The sequence below is a fragment of the Pelodiscus sinensis genome, chromosome 1, assembly GCF_049634645.1.
Source record: "Pelodiscus sinensis isolate JC-2024 chromosome 1, ASM4963464v1, whole genome shotgun sequence".
Taxonomy (NCBI): domain Eukaryota; kingdom Metazoa; phylum Chordata; order Testudines; family Trionychidae; genus Pelodiscus; species Pelodiscus sinensis.
Window position 1 is genome coordinate 325,113,258 of NC_134711.1, and position 18,678 is coordinate 325,131,935.

Consider the following 18,678-nt stretch of genomic DNA (forward strand, 5'->3'; position numbering starts at 1 on the left):
TAGACATACCCCAAAAGACTCTGCAAGACTGCGTGCCGGGGGCGGGGGGGCGGTGTGCGTGGGGACGAACCCTTGCAAACCAGCGCGTGCGTGCATGCGTGAAGTCCGGGCGTGCAAGTGGCTGCGTGCAAACACTAGCGCCCCAGAGCAAGCACGAGCAGGCGCGTGGCTGGTGCGAGCGTGTCCGTAGCCGGCGTGTCCAGGAGCAAGCCACGCCTGTCAGCAAGCACGAGCACCAGCACACGGACGGCCTGCATGCCCCCTCTCCCTGGCGGCACAGAGCGACTCCCCTGCAGCCGGCTCTTGTGCCTCTCCACGGAGACTAAAGGGGCACTTCCCCAGAGCCACCAGCCACGGTCACGTGCTATGCACGGCCAGGGCAGGAGCTCAGAGCAGCCACTACCGGCAGCTCCCCTCTCACCCCAGTGCTTGAAGGACCTGGGGTCCAGCCCCTCATGCTCAGGGCTAGGTAACGGGCCCCTGGCCCTAGGCTCACCTGGCTGTCTTCTCGTTGCCGGAGGTCAGGTGACAATTGACGAAGCCGAAGGAGGTGCCATTGAACATGAAGGAGACGCCCACGGCCCCTTTATTGCCTGCAAAACAAAGAGGGGAAGGGGGCGCACCCCACTCAGGCCAGGCTGGAGCGCGGTTCCCAGGGACGCTCGGGGCACTGATGGCCCATGGCAGCGGCCTAAGTGGCCCTGGCAGCATGGAGTGAGCAGAAAAACCTCAAAGCTAATGGGACGGGCGGGGAGGAGAGACCCAGCTGGCGAAGAGGCCTTGAAGCCGGCTTCCTCCAGAGCAGAGGGAGCGACGGAGCCCACTGGGATGGATAAAACAAAAACCAAAAAAAACCCCCAAAGAGTTCAAAATCAATGAATAAAAACTCTGGCTTTTAAAATGTAAAGGAAAGGCCAGTTTATTTTTAAAAGAGAAACCCTATTTAAAATTCAATTTGAAATTGACTATGTTAAGGCCTTAATGTATTATAATCTATGAACACTGTTGAAATTAACTGCAGAAAGTAGTATGAAGAAGTCCATGTTTGCAAACCAGTCAAGCCACTGAGAGTCACTGGCCACGTTTGCTGACGTGCTAAAGCAGCGTTGGGCAACCGAGGCCTCTTCTACAGATGCAACAAGAATATATATGTTTTCATTTCAGTTTATTCTGCTCATTCGGTTTGATGCTGGAAGTTAAGCATCAATTGGGAGCTGAACAAGCAGGAAAGCTTGGTTTCCTCTCCCAATCTATGAACAAAAACAAGGTGTGAGCTCCAAACCACTCCCGCAGAAGGTCCCTACGCGGAGTGGTCGGGATCCTCACTCGCTCATTGCCAGCTGTAAGTACAGAGGGCGAGGTCTGTCTGTCCCAGGTACCTAATCTAGCCCCCGAAGCGCCTCGATCGACCCCTACCCAGCGTGTTGGCGATCCCGGTCTTCACGCTCGAGGTGCTGACGTGGCTGATGCGGTTCTCATGCTCCGGTTTCACCAGGACGGCAATCTTAATGTTCCACAAGGACTGCATGGCGATCTGGCAGGGGGTCAGCAAGACAGGGTTATACCGCCGCTCTCCTGGTGGGGGTGCCGGAGCCCTGCTCAGAGGCAGACGCTGGCCAAGGGGTGGGACAAAGCGTCCCCTAAAGTCGCCGGCCCTGAACCTACGGCGCAACCCACACGTTCACTGTTTGCAGACGGAGCTTTACATGAAGTTTGGCGAGGTTGCAAGCTGCCACAGTGGCTGCTGGGAATTGTAGTCCAGTCTGTCTCCGGAGCAGACACGGGGGATCACCGCTGCTCCCCGCTTTCCCTGTCCAACCAGGACACCACCAAGGCACAACTCAGAGACTTACAGGAGGCTTCTCTCCCTCCTAAGTCTTTTTCGCCTTAAGGCAGGGGTCACCAACCAGTCGATCAGGATCCACCAGTAGATCTTGGAGCCTCTGGCAGGGGACCCTGACTGGTTTGGCCAGGAGGCCATCAAGTGCCGGCACTTCAACTGCCCCCTCCCCACTGCTGCTCCTCTCCTGCCCTTTGCCTTGAAGATCCCCCCCCTCCCAGGGACCCTCCTACTTGCTGTGCAGGGAGGAGAGGAGGAGGAGGGTGCTGATGTCAAGGTGCCCCCGTCCCACCCCGTCCCCGTCCCACTCTGTATCCTTTCTCCACAGAGCAGAGAGGGGGCACAACAGGACTTGGGAGGAGTTTGTTGGCTGCTTTAGGGAGTGGTCCAGGGCCAGGGCCAGAGTGAGCCTGCCTTAGCCCCACTGCTCCCCCACCCAGAAGCCACCTGAGGTAAGCAATGCCCGGCTGGAGCCCACATCCCAAAACCCTACCCCAGTCATGATCCCCCTCCTCCACCCCAAGCAGCCCTGCATCCAAACACTGTCCCAGAGCCTGCACCGAGAACCCCCTCCAGCACCCCAACTGCCTGTCCCAAGCTCAGCTCAGAGCCCCTCTCGTACTCCAGATCCCTTCCTCCAGGACCAGAGCCTGCAGCCCAACCCTCTGCCCCAGCCTGGGGAAAGTGAGTGAGGATGAAGGAGGGGGGAGGATGGAGTGAGCAGGGGCGGGGCCTCCCAGAAGGGGCGGGGCCTCCCAGAAGGGGCAGGAAGGAGGCGGGGCAAAGGTGTTTATATTTGAGGTAGCTCTGGGATTGCACTTAAATTCAAAAAGTGAACTGGTGTTAAAAAGGTCGGGGGCCCCGCCTCAAGGAGTTGCGGGGTCTTGTATAATATTAACAGCCACAGCTTTGTCCTGGCAGGAAGAGAGTCAGGGACAGCAAAATGTTCCCATTTGTCTGTGACTTTCTTGCGAGTTCGGGATTTCCCCCCCGCAGCCCTGGGACCTGTCCCTCTGGGCGGGGCCTGGCTCCTCCCTCCAGGCGTGTGGGGTCACAGCAGCGCTCAGATTTGGCCTACACACCCCCACCCCGCATCATGACAGAGGAGCGGGGCAGAGATCCTGCCACGCCAGCTCGCAGTGCTTGGAGGGGGGAGACAGGCCTGGCCCCACCGGTGGGAACAAGAGCTGCTCTGACTGGGGGAGGGCTCAGCTTCCAGCCCCCCCGCCTCAGGACAGGGTCGGGGTCACGGTGCCAGGGCGGAGGGCGCCGTTGCAGGTGCTTGGTGCCCCTCGTCTCTTGGGACATTTTCACCGAGCAGTCACGAAACCCGGGACCCCCGAGCTGACCACGACCGCACCGTGATTCCCGATCAAAAATGCCGTGTCAAATCGGCAGCCCTAATCAGCTTTCTCCCGGGAGGAAAGGGATCCAAATCCTGTTAAACGAAACACCTGCTGGTGCAGAAGGATCCCGAAGCACAAAGCTGGGAGCCTGATTCCCAGGCCCCACTGAAATCTCATGCCTGCACAAATAATGCAGCCACCTCTGGGGAGGGAGTACAGCCGCCAGTGCATAACGCTCTCAATGCTGGGGGGCGAATGGGAAATGCTGGCCAAAGACAATGTGGCTGCGTCCCCCCCCTCCACTCCAAAAGCAAAGCCTAGGGGAGTGGGCATATTTACCCCGGAGGTTAAAGGGCTGAGACAGGGGCCTCAGACTTTCACGGCTCCAGGCCGTCTCCTAGCCAGGTAGAAACGGCACATCCAGCAAGGAGGAGGATTGAAGAGGACGGTCACCGTAGAAACCGTCTCCCCAAGCGCTTCTGCTATCCTCCGGCCACCCATTGCCTGGGATCCCCTGGATGTGGAGGCTGGATGCTTGGGACCATGGAACAGAGGAGGTTGCAGACAACCTCAGTCTTAAGACGACAGCATCCCAGCATGCAACGCTCCACCGTGATCTGAGCCGTGCTGCCGGAGCACTGCATGCTGGGAAACTCGTGCTCTCCAGGTGCCTCCCCTCATGGCCCAGCGTGCGGCTGCACAGAGCTGCGCAGCCCCCGGCCCCGCAGCCCGTACCGGGCGGTACTCGATCTCCGTGAACTCTTTCAGCACGCCCCGCAGGAAGTCGACCCACTCCTTGTCCCCCATCGAGTTCTCCTGGGTGCCGAAGACATAGATGTCGTGGGGGATGGTGACTGTCATCTCATCCAGGGTCTTCCCCAGGCCCTTCGACGTGAACCAGGACGTGATGTTCTTGGGCGGCGGGATGCTTCCTGCGAGAAAGGAAGACCACAGAGCCGTGGTCACAGAGGGTCAGCTTGCTTAGTGCCAGGAGGAGAGGCCCCTGGCTGGGACACCAGTCTGGGCCTTCAGAAAGCAGGGTTTAACTCCCTGCTCTGCAACCGACTCCCTATGATGACCTTGGGCTGGTCATTTAGCTGCTCTGTGCCTCAGTTTCCCCTCTGTACAGTTGGGGAAACAGCCGTGCCCAGCCTGACAGGAGCATGTGAGGATAAATACACTGACGATGTGGAGGTGCCCAGAGGCTGAAGTGATGTGGGCCAGGCAAGAACCACCACATCATGCCCACGGCATGTTCACAGAGGAAGCAAGGCTTTGGGATCACACAGGGATGTGTTCTCAGCCTTGGAGGGCTGCAGACAGGTGTGCGGAGGTAGCAACCACCCTACCTTGCCCATGTTGCTAATACAGGAGGAGAACCTGGTACAGAAAAGTAGAGCTATGACTAACTTAGGGGAGTTGTAAGATGTTCACTTGCAGAAAGTTATTTAGCCACTAGATGTCACTAGGTATTGCATGGAGTTCCAGGCACATGTGGTTCCTGGTAAAGGAGGCAGACAAAGGTGGAACCTGAGAGGTGTGGAAGCCTGTTTATTAGTGCCTGGAGCCTACAGCTGTTTTGTTTAAAAACGCATCCTGTTTAAGACAGACTGCAATTCCTCATGTCCCAACAGCAGAGGGCTGAAGGAGAGCTGGGTAGGATATCTGGCTTGGAGGTAGGATCTCAGACTTCAAGGCATCTAGGTGGGAGCTGTTTAGTGAGGCAGGATACTCCCTGTGATGCTCCCTGGGCTGAGGGGAACTCCCATAGGGCACCATCCCACATCACCATGTGCCCCATGCGGCCGGAGGGCAGCTCCCAAAAGCCTCTGCCCCAGGCTCCCCGTGGCACTGACCCATGTTCCACGTGCCGATGAAGATGGAGATCATGTCGGGCTCGTCCTGCTTGGAATGTTTGTTTTTCATCAGCTGGAGCAGCTGGCAGAATGCTTCCCGCTTCTGGAGGAAAGGCAGGCACAGGACAACACAGGGAGCAGTTTGCCCACCACTGAAATGCAACCACTGCTGGGGGGGAACGTGGGTTCTTTTTAACAGGGCCCAACAACACTACACAGCAGCTGAGGACAGGAAGTGAAGGATTTCGTAACCAGCTGCAGGGCGGGATTTGGGCATGATGGATGGTCAGGCGTGGTTGTGGCCTTGGTTTTAAAGGCAGCGCTTCCGCACCCTTATGAACTTGCTGGGCCTCAGGTCAGTGCACAAGTCCCATCTTGGAATTGGGGTTATACCCGGCCCTTTGCTTCCCCTGCATTGTCACAAGTAGCAAACCGTGCCCTGGGCGACAGCTATGCAGCCCCTTTAATTACACCCTGGGTGACCCTCGGGGTGGCCAGCCTGCGGCGCCCCTGGGTGCCCTGGGGTCCCTGTCTCTGCAGTTCCCATCCTGCCAACAGCCTTGTGGCTGCTGCATAAGGAACAGGCGCCTCCCCCTCCCAGTGCCGGGCTGGCAGGGGCGAAGCCGGCTGCTGTCAGCACAGTCAGCGGTCCTGGGTAGATTTCCTACCGCAGGGTTTATTTTTAAAATGTCATTTCTTCCGAGACTAGAACTGCCCTCGGACGCTTTCAGGGAGCCCCGCTCCCTCCTGGCCCGCGGCCTCCGCGCTGCGTGGGCCGGGCCACCCCCGACACAGGCATAACCGAGCCATGACTCACCCTGGCGCTGACGAAGACAAAATCTTTCCGCTGAGTCTTATCCTTCTCCTTCTCGAAGACGATCCCCAGCTTATTCTGCACCCGCTGGGACTTGATCAGCTGTCGGACTGGGGAGCGGCACGGACAAATCAGAGCAGGCGGGAACCTCGGTGGGCCGGCCCCGCTGCTCTCCCGCCACCCCGGGAGGAAGCCAAAGCGCAGCGGAGGCGGCAGGACAGGGCAGACCACCGGGCCTGACGATGGCCCCCCCCCCCCCCCGAGGGCCGTAGAGGAGGGTGCGGGGAGACACACGGTGCCACGCTACGAGCCGGTATCGCGGGCGAGTGAGCGAGGCGGTTCTGGGGCCAGATCTAATCCTGTCATATGCTCTGGGGCAGCCCCATAGCTGCCCCTCCTCTAACCCCATCCCTGAGCCCTACCCCACAGAAACAAGAGGGAGCCGGGGAGCAGCAGGAGGCCGGTCCCAAAGGACCCAGCGGTGGTGGGGGGGAGCCCTCTTACTCTTCTCGTGCGTAAACGTGTTCCAGTCCTCCTGGGAGTCTTTCTGTTTCTTCAGCACCACCAGCTTCCCGCCCTCCACGTCCACGCTCAGCGTGTACTTCTGCGACTTGCCGATCTTGGTCAGGTCCCCCAAGGTGACGTCCAGCTTCACCTGGCAGAGAGACGGCCGCAGGTAGAAGGGGCGCCGGGGGCGGCTCGGGATGGGCCGCGCCCAGCCGGGGTCAATGGAGCTACGCCGGGACGGAACTTGGCCCAGTGACTAGACTCCTACCCAGTGTTCTCGGCAAGAGAGGGCCCCAGATGAGGGCGGGGAGCGGCGCGGGGGAGAACCGGCGCTAGGGTTTGTCACGTGCCAGCTCACCCTGCCCTGTGCATTCCTGCGGCTCCCGGCTCGGCAAAGCACAAACCTCCGCCCGAGGGAAGGGCAGAAGCTTCGGGATGGCAAGAGGGGGTGTCCGCACCCCGCCCAGGGCCCGGAGGGGCGCAGGGCGAAAGGGAGCTCAGAAGCCCACAGTAAGGGGAAAGCAGGAGGCGATTTGCACCCTGCTCAGCTTCCTCACTCCTGGCGCCCGAGAGCCAGGCCCACGCTGAGGGAGAGGAGAGGCAGGAAGTGGCCCAGAGCGGCACACGAGGAGCCTCCGTCTCAATATGTTGCAGGGCTGCTCCCCAAGAAAGCCCCGGCTGGGATCTGGAGGGGAGGGAAGGCCTGGATCCCCCTTCCCTGCCTGACGGAGGGCGAGGCCCCCGTCTGGACCTAGACTGTGAGGAGCCAGACATCCCGACTTCACCCCACCTGCCTGGAAGGCGCGAGACAGGAACCCAGACACACCACCAGGCCCCACGGCGGCTCCACCACAGCCGGAGTCAAGCAGCTGATGACCCAATTTAGCAGAATGGGGCTTCCACTGCTTTCATAGCCCCAACATGAATCCTAATCCTAACCCTAACCCTCACCCTAACCCTAATCCTAAACCTAACCCTAACCCTAACCCTAACCCTAACCCTCACCCTAATCCTAAATCTAAACCTAACCTTCACCCTCACCCTAATCCTAACCCTAACCCTAACCCTAACCCTAACCCTAACCCTAACCTTAACCCTAACCCTAACATGAATCCTAACCCTAACCCTAACCCTAACATGAATCCTAACCCTAACCCTAACCCTAACCCTAACATGAATCCTAACCCTAACCCTAACCCTAACCCTAATCCTAACCCTAACCTTAACCCTAACCCTAATCCTAACCCTAACCTTAACCCTAACCCTAACCCTAATCCTAAACCTAACCCTAACCCTTTCATAGCCCCAACATGAATCCTAATCCTAACCCTAACCCTCACCCTAACCCTAATCCTAAACCTAACCCTAACCCTAACCCTAACCCTCACCCTAATCCTAAATCTAAACCTAACCTTCACCCTCACCCTCACCCTAATCCTAACCCTAACCCTAACCCTAACCCTAACCCTAACCTTAACCCTAACCCTAACATGAATCCTAACCCTAACCCTAACCCTAACATGAATCCTAACCCTAACCCTAACCCTAACCCTAACATGAATCCTAACCCTAACCCTAACCCTAACCCTAATCCTAACCCTAACCTTAACCCTAACCCTAATCCTAACCCTAACCTTAACCCTAACCCTAACCCTAATCCTAAACCTAAGCCTAACCCTCATCCTAACCCTAACCTAACCCTAACCCTAACCCTAACCCTAACCCTAACCTAACCCTAACCCTAACCCTAACCTTAACCCTAATCCTAACCCTAACCTTAACCCTAACCCTAATCCTAAACCTAAGCCTAACCCTCATCCTAACCCTAACCTAACCCTAACCCTAACCCTAACCCTAACCCTAACCTAACCCTAACCCTAACCCTAACCTAACCCTAACCCTAACCCTAACCTTAACCCTAATCCTAAACCTAAGCCTAACCCTAACCTAACCCTCACCCTAATCCTAATCCTAAACCTAACCCTAACGCTCACCCTAATCCTAACCCTACCCCTAATCCTAACCCTAACCCTAACCCTAACCCTAACCCTAACCCTAACCCCACCCTAACCTTCACCCTAACCCTAACCCTAACCCTAACCCTAACCCGCACCCTAATCCTAGCCTCACCATAACCCATACCCTAATCCTAACCCCACCCTAACCTGAACCCTAATCCTAATCCTTGCAAGTATCAGAGGGGTGGCCGTGTTATCTTAGATCTGCAAAAGCGGCGAGGAGTCCTGTGGCACTTTATAGACTAACAGATTTATTGGAGCATAAGCTTTCGTGGGAAAAGACCCACTTCATCAGATGCATTTGACGAAGTGGGTCTTTGCCTATGAAAGCTTATGCTCCAATAAACTGTTAATCTATAAGGTGCCACAGGACTTCTCGTCCCGAATCCTTGCCTCAACCTCACCCTAACCCTCACCATCACCCTCACCATCACCCTAATCCTAACCCTTATCCAACTCCTAATCCTAGCCCTCACCATAACCCCAAACCTCGCCCTAATCCTAACCATAACCTGAACCCTAACCCTGATTCTATTAGTCACCCTCACCCTAACCCTAACCCTCACCCTAATCCTAACACTAACCCTAACCTGAACCCTAACCCTGATTCTATTAGTCACCCTCACCCTAACCCTAACACTAACCCTAACCTGAACCCTAACCCTCACCCTAATCCTATCCCTAATCCTAACCCTCATCCGACTCCTAACCATAACCTGAACCCTAACCCTGATTCTATTAGTCACCCTCACCCTAACCCTAACCCTCACCCTAACCCTAACACTAACCCTAACCTGAACCCTAACCCTCACCCTAATCCTATCCCTAATCCTAACCCTCATCCGACTCCTAACCATAACCTGAACCCTAACCCTGATTCTAACAGTCACCCTCATTCTAATCCTAACCCAAATCCAGACCCTAACCCTAATCCTAATCCTAACCAAAAAAACTTTAAAAACAACAAATAGTCTTGCAGCACCTTAGAGACTAACAAACCATGTAGCTGGTATCATGAGCTTTCGTGGGCACAGCCCACTTCTTCAGAGGGCGGGAGTTGTAAAAGGTCCAGTAACCCTAACTCTAACCCAGACCCGAACCTGAACAGCTGCTTGGTTTGCTCCTCAGCTCTACGACTGGGAGCAGCTCCAGAAATGTGTCATTCCTGATCACCCAGGAGCTGCCTGCGCACCGGAGCGATCCCGGAACAGACCCCGGCCCTGCTATGCTTCTCAAGGGCCAGCGCTTTGCGCCTGAACCCCTCTGGCGTGTTGTGGGGAGAGGGAGTGCTCAGATGAACCCCCCGATGCAAGCCCACCCTGGCCTGGTTCCCAGAGAGGAGGGAAGGAATACGAGCAAAACCCTTCCCATCAGACTGTGGTGCTGTCACAGTTGAACCCAGACCCTGGCTCCGATTCCCCCTAGACTGATCCCAAACTCCGGCCCCGGTTCACCCCAGAATCCCACCCCAGCTTCGAGCAAACCCCTGGACCTCAGACCTTAGCTCTGATCCCTTCTAGAAACCCAGCCCCCGGCTGGGAGCCCTCAGCTAACACTATCCCCAGCACGGGACACCAGCCTCTCTTCATCCCCTCACCGGGGCAAACCGGCACCAGCCAAGAGCCCTTTCCTGGCCGGGTGAGTGGCAGCTTTGGTGGCCTGGGGCTGCCCCCACCCACAGGAGCTGGGAGGGGGGGATCTGCCCTCCCCTCCGCCCCCCGAGCCACAGGAGGCGGCTTTACCTCGAAAGCCTGCACGGGAATGCTCTTGGCTTTGCGGCAGGAGGGCTGGGCCGGGGCAGACTGCGCGGTGGAGCTCATGTCCTGGAGAGCTTTCAGAGCCTGACGGGGGAGAGAATCCACACGGCCCGGTCATGCGCGGCACCCGCTGGGTCTCCTGCTCCTTTGCAGCCTGGGACTGGCTCTCCCGGCGTTAGCCCTGCCCCACCGCTACCTGAGCCGATCCCGCCGCTGCCTACGGGCTGCGCTGTGGGATGCAGCCTGGTTCCTGCTGGGATCAGCAGATCCCTCGCCCCCCTCACCACAGCCAAGGCGGCCCTTGGGTGTGTAGTTGTTTGCCGGGCTCTGTCGACCATGTGGCCGGAGGAAAACGCATGGGAGGTGAGAGACCAGCAGGCACAGCCAGACGAGGGGCCCAGCCCTGCCCCGGCGTGAGCCAGGACCTGGCTAGGCCAGACACCGCAGTCACAGAGCAGGTGGAAATCACGCTGTTATGCCACGGCTGGCTGGCTCTGGCAGGGGCTGCGAGTCCCCTACCACAGCTGAGCGGGCCCGGGCAGGACTGAGAAGATGGGGGTCAGACCCACAGAACCCTGGCACCATCGGCGGGGCACTCAGCCACCCACGAAGTCAGTGGGGACAATGGGTGCTCTGTGCAGGTGACAGACAGGCTGTGGCTATGTGACTTGCCCATGCCCCATGAGGGAATCGGTGTCAGAGCGCCTAGGTTCCCAGCTCTGCCCTGCTGCATGGGTCAGTCCCTCACTCCCACGGCCGAACCCAGCAGCAGCAGGATGCAGCTTGGGGCGTAGCACCAGCCAGAGTGACCCTGCCACACGTACGGCATCCCATGGCAACACAGAAACGGGGCCTGCGTCCACAGTCCAGCCCCCCCGGATCCATGCAGATCGGACGGGTTTGTGTCCCCAGCCCTGTTCTGACACAGGCCTAGGGGGGCTTAAGGGGCCGGGCCAGTTCACTCGCCTTCTTCTCGATGCTGGACAGGAAGTCCTTCAGGACCGACAGCTTCAGCACCAGGCTCTCCAGCTCCTGTTCTCCTGTCTGGCCGGCAGGCTGCAGCCGGGAGAGGGGTCAAAGCAGAGAACGCTCAGCGGCCACGCCGGGCAGCCCGACGGCAGCCGCCTCACAGCCCCAGCCAAGCCTAACGCACACAGCGGGGTGCAGGATCAGGGGCGCGTAGGCCGGGGTCTCCTCTGTCCCCACAATGCGGGCACGGTTCGTTCTCCTGACCAAATGCCTTCCCGTGAGCGGGCTTCTCAGAAAGGCTCAGGGCCCCCTTTCTGGAGATGGGGAAACTGAGGCACGGAGTCGGTGGAACGACCCATTTCTGGCCAGCTGGCCGATTTGCAGCAGAGCGAGGCCAGAGCTCCCCAGCCGGGCTCTTCCCCCTCAGGCTCTGGGAGCTGACACCACGGGGCGACTCGGCCCCTCAGGAGGCTAGTGGAGACACTGGTGCTGGACAGGCCGGCAGCCGAGGGGCAAGAGGCTCAGAGTCCCGCACCCACTTCGCTGCCCCCTGGGGACGCGCGCTGCATCTGCTGAGCCTGGTTCCCAGAGCATGCTGGGAGGAGATGGCCAAACCCGACTAACATCTCCAGGGCCATGTCCTGCAGGGGGCGCCAGGTGGCCACTCCCCCAGCTGGCATCGTAAGGGGGGGAAGGGCGACTGAGTCTAGACCCATTGTGTCTGGTGTGGCAGGCAGGGGGTGCTCCCCTCCTCGGGCCTACAGGAGCAGGGACGCCATCACCCGCTGCAGCAGCTGCTGCGTTGACCACATGGTGGCGCCCCACCGCTGCCCACCCGCACGGCACCCAACTACTGCCCCCCGGCCTTACCTGCTGGAGGATCCGGGAGACCACGGGCGAACTCTGCTGGTCAAACACCTTGGTGAGGATCTCCAGTCCCGTCAAGACCTTGTCCACCTCGCTGCAAGGCAGAGGTGCATTCGGACATCAGCCAGCAAGCCCCGGGGCCGGGCACCACCCGGGCATCCCCACTCCAGAGGGTGGGCAGAGCTGGCCACCCCAGGGCCGGGCATCACTTGGGCTCCCCCAGCCCAGCCTGAGGGCAGAGCTGGCAGGTCAGAGCCAGCCTCGGGGCTGGGCACCCCGGGCCCAGCCTGTGGGCAGGGCTGGCAGGTCAGAGCCAGCCTCGGGGCCGGGCACCCCGGGCCCAGCCTGAGGGCAGAGCTGGCAGGTCAGAGCCAGCCTCGGGGCAGGGCACCCCGGGCCCAGCCTGTGGGCAGGGCTGGCAGGTCAGAGCCAGCCTCGGGGCTGGGCACCCCGGGCCCAGCCTGTGGGCAGGGCTGGCAGGTCAGAGCCAGCCTCGGGGCTGGGCACCCCGGGCCCAGCCTGTGGGCAGGGCTGGCAGGTCAGAGCCAGACGGCCCGGGGCTGGCGCGGGTTCAATGGGAGACTGGAAGTGGCGCCAGCAGCTTTGCATGCATCGGGCCCCCTGGGCTGAACTGTGAGCAGGGCCTGGGGGAGAATGAAGCGGGGCCGTCTGTGGGACTGGAGCTATACCCCCCATTCCTCAGTCCCCCCGGGCCTGCCCCCTCCCCACCGCTACAGCAGCGCCCAGAGGTGGGGGATGCCCACTCGCCCTGCGCGCCTCCTAGTGGCAGCCCCGAGCTACAGCGCCCCCGGCAGAGACAGCCCCTGCAAGGTGGGCCCGGGAGCCACTGGGGGGCGCCAGGCTCCAGGCCGGCCCTTACCTGTGCAGCCTTTTGCAGGAGGTGACCAGGGTCTTGTTGAGATGGGGCAGGCTGGTGGCCCCGGCCTTGACGGCCTCCAGGTCCAGGGTGTAGCTGCCTTTCAGGTACTCGTGGGACACCGTGGTGAGGCCGTTGGTGGCACTGCAGGGGGGGCATGGCGGTTAGGCAGAGGGGGGCCGGCCACAGGGGCATGGGCACAAGAGGGCCATGCCCTGGGCAGGGTGTGGGAGGGCACGACGGGCGGGCGGGCTCGGATCCGGTGCTAGGGGGTCCCAGGACAGCACCTCCATGGGGCCCCCCTCTCGGAGAGAGCATCATTCTGGGGAGGGACACCTATGAGAGTGTGTGCACAGACGGGGGCAAAAGCACACGGGTGTATTGGATGGTGAGTGTGCATGTGCGAGCCCCAGTGTGCAAAGGTGTAAGTAATGGGGGCTGTGGGTCAGGAGGGGGGCACAGGCAGAGAGGGGGCTGTGGAGCAGGAGGGGGGCACAGGCAGAGAGGGGGCTGTGGGCCAGGAGGGGGCACAGGCAGAGAGGGGGCTGTGGGTCAGGAGGGGGGCACAGGCAGAGAGGGGGCTGTGGGCCAGGAGGGGGGCACAGGCAGAGAGGGGGCTGTGGGTCAGGAGGGGGGCACAGGCAGAGAGGGGGCTGTGGAGCAGGAGGGAGGGGCACAGGCAGAGAGGGGGCTGTGGGTCAGGAGGGGGGCACAGGCAGAGAGGGGGCTGTGGAGCAGGAGGGAGGGGCACAGGCAGAGAGGGGGCTGTGGGTCAGGAGGGGGGCACAGGCAGAGAGGGGGCTGTGGAGCAGGAGGGAGGGGCACAGGCAGAGAGGGGGCTGTGGGTCAGGAGGGGGGCACAGGCAGAGAGGGGGCTGTGGGTCAGGAGGGGGGCACAGGCAGAGAGGGGGCTGTGGAGCAGGAGGGAGGGGCACAGGCAGAGAGGGGGCTGTGGGTCAGGAAGGGGGGCACATGTGGGTGAGGAGCGGGGGGCACCAGCAACCCCCTTGTGCAGGATCTCTGGGCCCCCCCTGCGATTCTGGGACAGAAGCTCTTTACCTATCGACGGCCCCGTCCTGCACGGCTGGCCCGAGGCTGGCGGGGGAGAAGCTGGTGGAGCCAGAGCGCGGCGGTAACGGGGGCTTGTCGTCCTCCCCATCTAGAAGGAAGGAGCAGAGCCAAGTCACAGGCCACGGTGGGACCAGGGCCTTGTACATCTCCACTAACTGGCTCACATCACTGGGCCCATCCACCCTGGCATCCCATCTCCTGAGACCCTGGCTCACATCACTGGGCCCATCTACCCTGGTATCCCGTCTCCTGAGACCCTGGCTCACATCAATGGGCCCATCTACCCTGGTATCCTGTCTCCTGAGACCCTGGCTCACATCACTGGGCCCATCTACCCTGGTATCCCGTCTCCTGAGACCCTGGCTCACATCACTGGGCCCATCTACCCTGGTATCCCGTCTCCTGAGACCCTGGCTCACATCACTGGGCCCATCCACCCTGGTATCCCGTCTCCTGAGACCCTGGCTCACATCAATGGGCCCATCCACCCTGGTATCCCGTCTCCTGAGACCCTGGCTCACATCACTGGGCCCATCCACCCTGGTATCTCGCCTCCTACCCGCTGAGCTCACCCCCCGAGCTGGCTGGAGGAGGAAGCCAACACGGCCGTACCTGAGTAGTCCCTGTCCTCGGCATTCTCCTTCTCCTTCTCGCGCTCGACGGGGAAGAGCAGGGTGCAGACCAGGCCCTGGTTGGGCTGCAGGTAGAGTGCAATCAGCTCGCCCAGGGTCTTGAAGCGTCTCACCTGGACTCCCTGGGACGTCTGGGGGCACAAGGGGGCGGAGAGAAGCCGTCAGCATGGACAGGGGCCAGCCCGGCTCCGCGCGCCCCGCACAACCCGCCTGGGACCGAGCACCAGCTGGCAGCCGGGCCCTGGTCACCGCACTAAGGCCAGCCAGGTGCCCCCAGCAGCCGGCCCCCGGGGCACCACACTGAGACCAGCCAGGCACCCTGAACAGCCAGCTCCCTGATCAACCGCCCAGCGCAGCCAGCGTGCGCCTTCGTCCTTCCCCAGAGATCCTAGCGACAGCCTCTGGATCTACCGTCCTCTCTCGCCTCCTCCGCCACCTGGACCTCCACACCCGCCCTTCCCACCCCGCTCCCTAGCCAGGGCTTTTATCCTCCCCACTGCCAGGCCCCAGCCTCTCTTCCTTCAGCAGCGCCCAGAGACCTTGACTCCGGTCCCACCAGGGTTTCCTGGAAGCTGGACGCTTGGGTGGCCACCCAGGAGATTCTTAGCACCTAGCTGATTAGCAGAGCTGGCAGCACATGCTTCTACTGGTGGTGCACACCCACATGTGCCTCAGTGCACAGAACAACATTTATTCCACACAAGGATGGAAAAAAACCCTGAGGGAACACTGATCCCCACATGTGCCAGGTGCGGCATAGACGCCAGCTGAGATCAGGGCCTCCACGGTGCTGCCCAGATCCCGACAGAAACCAGGGCCGACCCAGATGTGAGTGTTCAGTAGGGACGGCACATGCCTAGGAGGAGACAAGGCGGCAGAGAGGCTGGTCTAGGTGGACCCCGGTGAGGTCTGTACAAGGAACCAGGGGGTCACAGCACATCTGGCCACCCCGCCGGAGCCTCCCTTGACATCTGCGGACAGCTGCCGCCGCCCCTGACTGCCCCTCCTCATTGCCCGTGACTGGCCCCCTCCCCTTCTTCTCCCTCATGTCCCCTCCTCCGCTGCCCCTCGCGCTCAGGGCCGGTGCTTTCTCCTCTCTCCACCCAGAGCCCTCCCTTCTGCCACACGGCCTGTCAGCGCTAACGCCCCCCAGAGCAGGGACTGAACCGGGAGCCTTTGGGAGCCTGGGGGCCAGCCTCTGCCCCCGGAGCTAAAGGCAGAGCCTCTCTACAGGTTGGACCTCCCTGGTCCGGCACAGTTGGGACTTCACCAGCCCTGAAAAAATGAATTTGCAGGACCAGGGGAAGTGTCCCCCGACATGGACCCCGAACCAGTCGGTCCCCGGCCTCTGGCCCCTCTCCCCTGCTCTGCCGCTGCTGGCCCTGGCCCTGGGCTGCCTTTGGTGGCTGGGCTTCTCCAGCCCTGACCCTGGGCCTGGCCCTGGGCTGCCTTTGGCGGCTGGGCTTCTCCAGCCCTGACCCTGGCCCTGGCCCTGGGCTGCCTTTGGCGGCTGGGCTTCTCCAGCCCTGACCCTGGCCCTGGCCCTGGGCTGCCTTTGGCGGCTGGGCTTCTCCGGCCCTGGCCCTAGCTCAGCCGGGCTGCCAGCTCTCTTGCCATTCGGCTCCGGAGCTCTCTGGTCCAGGAGCATCCGTGTTCCTGCAGGACCACAGATGTTGCTGGACCAGAGTACCGGTTTTCAGAGGAGAAGAGGTAGTTTCAGGGGCAGGCCACTAGGGGGCGACCTGCTCCGTGGCAGGAGGCCTACCCTGATGTGGGCACAGCTCTGTAGCTCCAGGGCCACGGGGCGGGGCGGGGGGGGGGGCATACGTGGCAGCATTCACCCCGCCACTCGGCCCTTCCCCCACGCCAGCGCTCACCCCACGGCTGAGCAGCCTGCCTGGCAGGGAGGTATTTTTGCGGGAGCGTCTCCACAGCCCTATGTCCCCCGCTAGGAGCCGAGGGCCCAGTGTTCCTCCCGCCGTCCCTTCTCCCAGCCAGAAATCCCGTCTCAGGGGCAGCTGGGGAAAGCCCTGAGCCCCTCTTACTGGCGAGGGCAGCGGGGCCCTGAGAACAGAGCCCACAGGACAAAGACCAGCAGGATCAAACAGCCTCTCAAAGCCCTTTGCTGTCAGCAAACGGACCCCTGCTCTGGCTGGCCAGTTTCCCTGCCAGTCTGGGCCACAGGCACCTTGTGTTCTAACCACTAAACCACGCCCAGAACAGCCCTCGGGCACCTGGCAAGACAAGGCAACCAGACAGGAACTGGGGATCCCGGTGCTGCAGGCGGCTGCAGAAGCCACTTTTGGGGCTGTTCCGGGTGTATTTTCCCTGCGCCACAAGTGGGGATTGGCTGACTCCTTCAGAAGGAGGAGGGACCACATTTTGTGCCGCTGAGCTAGGGATTGGGAGACACGGCGCACCGCATTATGAGCTAAGCATTCCTGGAGTTTCACCCTGCCTCTGACACTGCTCTCAGTAGCATCCCAAGTCACTCTGCTTTTCTGTGCCTCGGTTTCCCCAGCTATGGTCCTGAGCACATCGTGAGGATTCTCGAGTTAAAGGCTGAGCCGCACCATGGCCTTGGCAAGGCAGGAGACGCTGCCATCGCACGACCTTATTCATGCGCGTCTGGCTTTCATCCACTGAGAACGGACGTGTGACCGCAAAACGCGGCTAGCCCACCCTGCAAGGGAGCGGTGTCACCACGACAGCCACCTAAACAATAGTTGGATCACGCCAGTGGCAAATTCGAAAAGTTGAAAACCCCCTGGCTGTGTCTACACTGGGCCACTTATTCCGGAAAATCAGCCGCTTTTCCGGAATAAGCTGCGAACTGTCTACACTGGCCCCTTGAATTTCCGGAAAAGCACTGACGATCTACTGTAAGAAATCAGCTGCTTTTCCGGAAAAATTATGCTGCTCTCACTTGGGCAAAAGTCCTTTTTCCAGAAAACTGTTCCGGAAAAGGGCCAGTGTAGACAGCACAGTAGTGTTTTCCGCAAAAAAGCCCCTATCGGGAAAATGGCCATCGGGGCTTTTTTCCAGAAAAGCGCATCTACATTGGCCACGGACGCTTTTCCGGAAAAAGGGCTTTTCCGGAAAAGCATCCTGCCAATGTAGATGCTCTTTTTCCGGAAATACGTATAACGGAAAACTGTTCCGTTTTAAGCATTTCCGGAAAATCATGCCAGTGTAGACGTAGCCCCTGAGTTTCGGGTCCCAACAGAAAGGAAAATTTGTGGCGACGTGAAAAGCGAGGAAAATGCCTGTTTCCGGGCCTTCCGCTCCAACCAAAGCCAGAGGCTGCCTTTTGACTGCGCCCCTCTTGTAGTGCCAGGGATTTTCGAAAAATGCCATCCCAGGAAAAGGCGTTCCAAGCCAAACCATCCAACTGTGTGGATCGTTTCCGGGGGGGGGAGACGTCTTCCACACCAAGAGAACTGGGCAAAACCAGCCTCAATTCACGACATGTTTGGGTGCCACCAAATCCTGCATTTTTCAGCTGGACAGAAGCGTCGTCTGAAAAACGCTGCTCTCCTCTGGGCTGAGACACCGGGCAGCGTGTCCCGCAGCGCTGGGTGGCACGGACAGCGGGCACTGGCATGAGCTGCCCCAGGTGACTGGTCCAAACGGCGGGCATTCCTCTCCAGTGCCTGCTCACTAGCCCACGTGAAAGTGAACTGGTGCCATCATGGACACAGCACCCACTGGGCCCTGGGCTGGCAAGTGCGGGTGCCCAGTAGAGATCTGCCCGGCTGAGCATTCTGGGAGAAGCATGCCTGGCGCACCAATCTGAGGCCCTGCCTGATCTCAGCCCAGCGCTGGGCCTGGTGGGTGAGACTGGGCGGGGTTAGGATTCTGCAGCTGTCACTCTGGGGCGAGCGCGGGGGAGGCTGACTCCGCAATCCGGAGGGCAAGGCTGGCACGGGAGCTGGCGCACACACAACGCCCTCCTTTCTGTGGCCGGGCCTCCCCGGGGCCTGTTCTTTCCTGTCTGCAGGACAGCACAAAGGGGCTACTGTAGGGCTATAAATACTTCGGTGCACGGACCGGCCTGACTTCCTGCCAAGATCAGCAGCGTCTGCGCCGGCCGGACACGCTGCAAAGCCCTGGAAAGCCCGGGG

General features: G+C 60.5%; 1 protein-coding gene across 3 annotated transcripts in view; it reads right to left on the minus strand.

Annotated features, from left to right (window-relative positions):
- The window catches only part of INPPL1 (inositol polyphosphate phosphatase like 1), a 77,227-nt gene that overhangs the window by 22,185 nt on the left and 36,364 nt on the right, over nucleotides 1-18,678 (minus strand). For all 3 annotated transcript variants that reach the window (XM_075919634.1, XM_075919633.1, XM_075919635.1), the window contains exons 3-14: nucleotides 14,535-14,685; nucleotides 13,911-14,010; nucleotides 12,855-12,995; nucleotides 11,978-12,068; nucleotides 11,105-11,194; nucleotides 10,124-10,222; nucleotides 6,361-6,511; nucleotides 5,860-5,966; nucleotides 5,043-5,145; nucleotides 3,922-4,118; nucleotides 1,417-1,534; nucleotides 497-593 (exon numbers count right to left, since the gene is read on the minus strand). In XM_075919634.1, coding sequence (XP_075775749.1) covers nucleotides 497-593; nucleotides 1,417-1,534; nucleotides 3,922-4,118; nucleotides 5,043-5,145; nucleotides 5,860-5,966; nucleotides 6,361-6,511; nucleotides 10,124-10,222; nucleotides 11,105-11,194; nucleotides 11,978-12,068; nucleotides 12,855-12,995; nucleotides 13,911-14,010; nucleotides 14,535-14,685 — 1,445 coding nt within the window. The remainder of the gene's footprint in view (nucleotides 1-496; nucleotides 594-1,416; nucleotides 1,535-3,921; nucleotides 4,119-5,042; nucleotides 5,146-5,859; nucleotides 5,967-6,360; nucleotides 6,512-10,123; nucleotides 10,223-11,104; nucleotides 11,195-11,977; nucleotides 12,069-12,854; nucleotides 12,996-13,910; nucleotides 14,011-14,534; nucleotides 14,686-18,678) is intronic.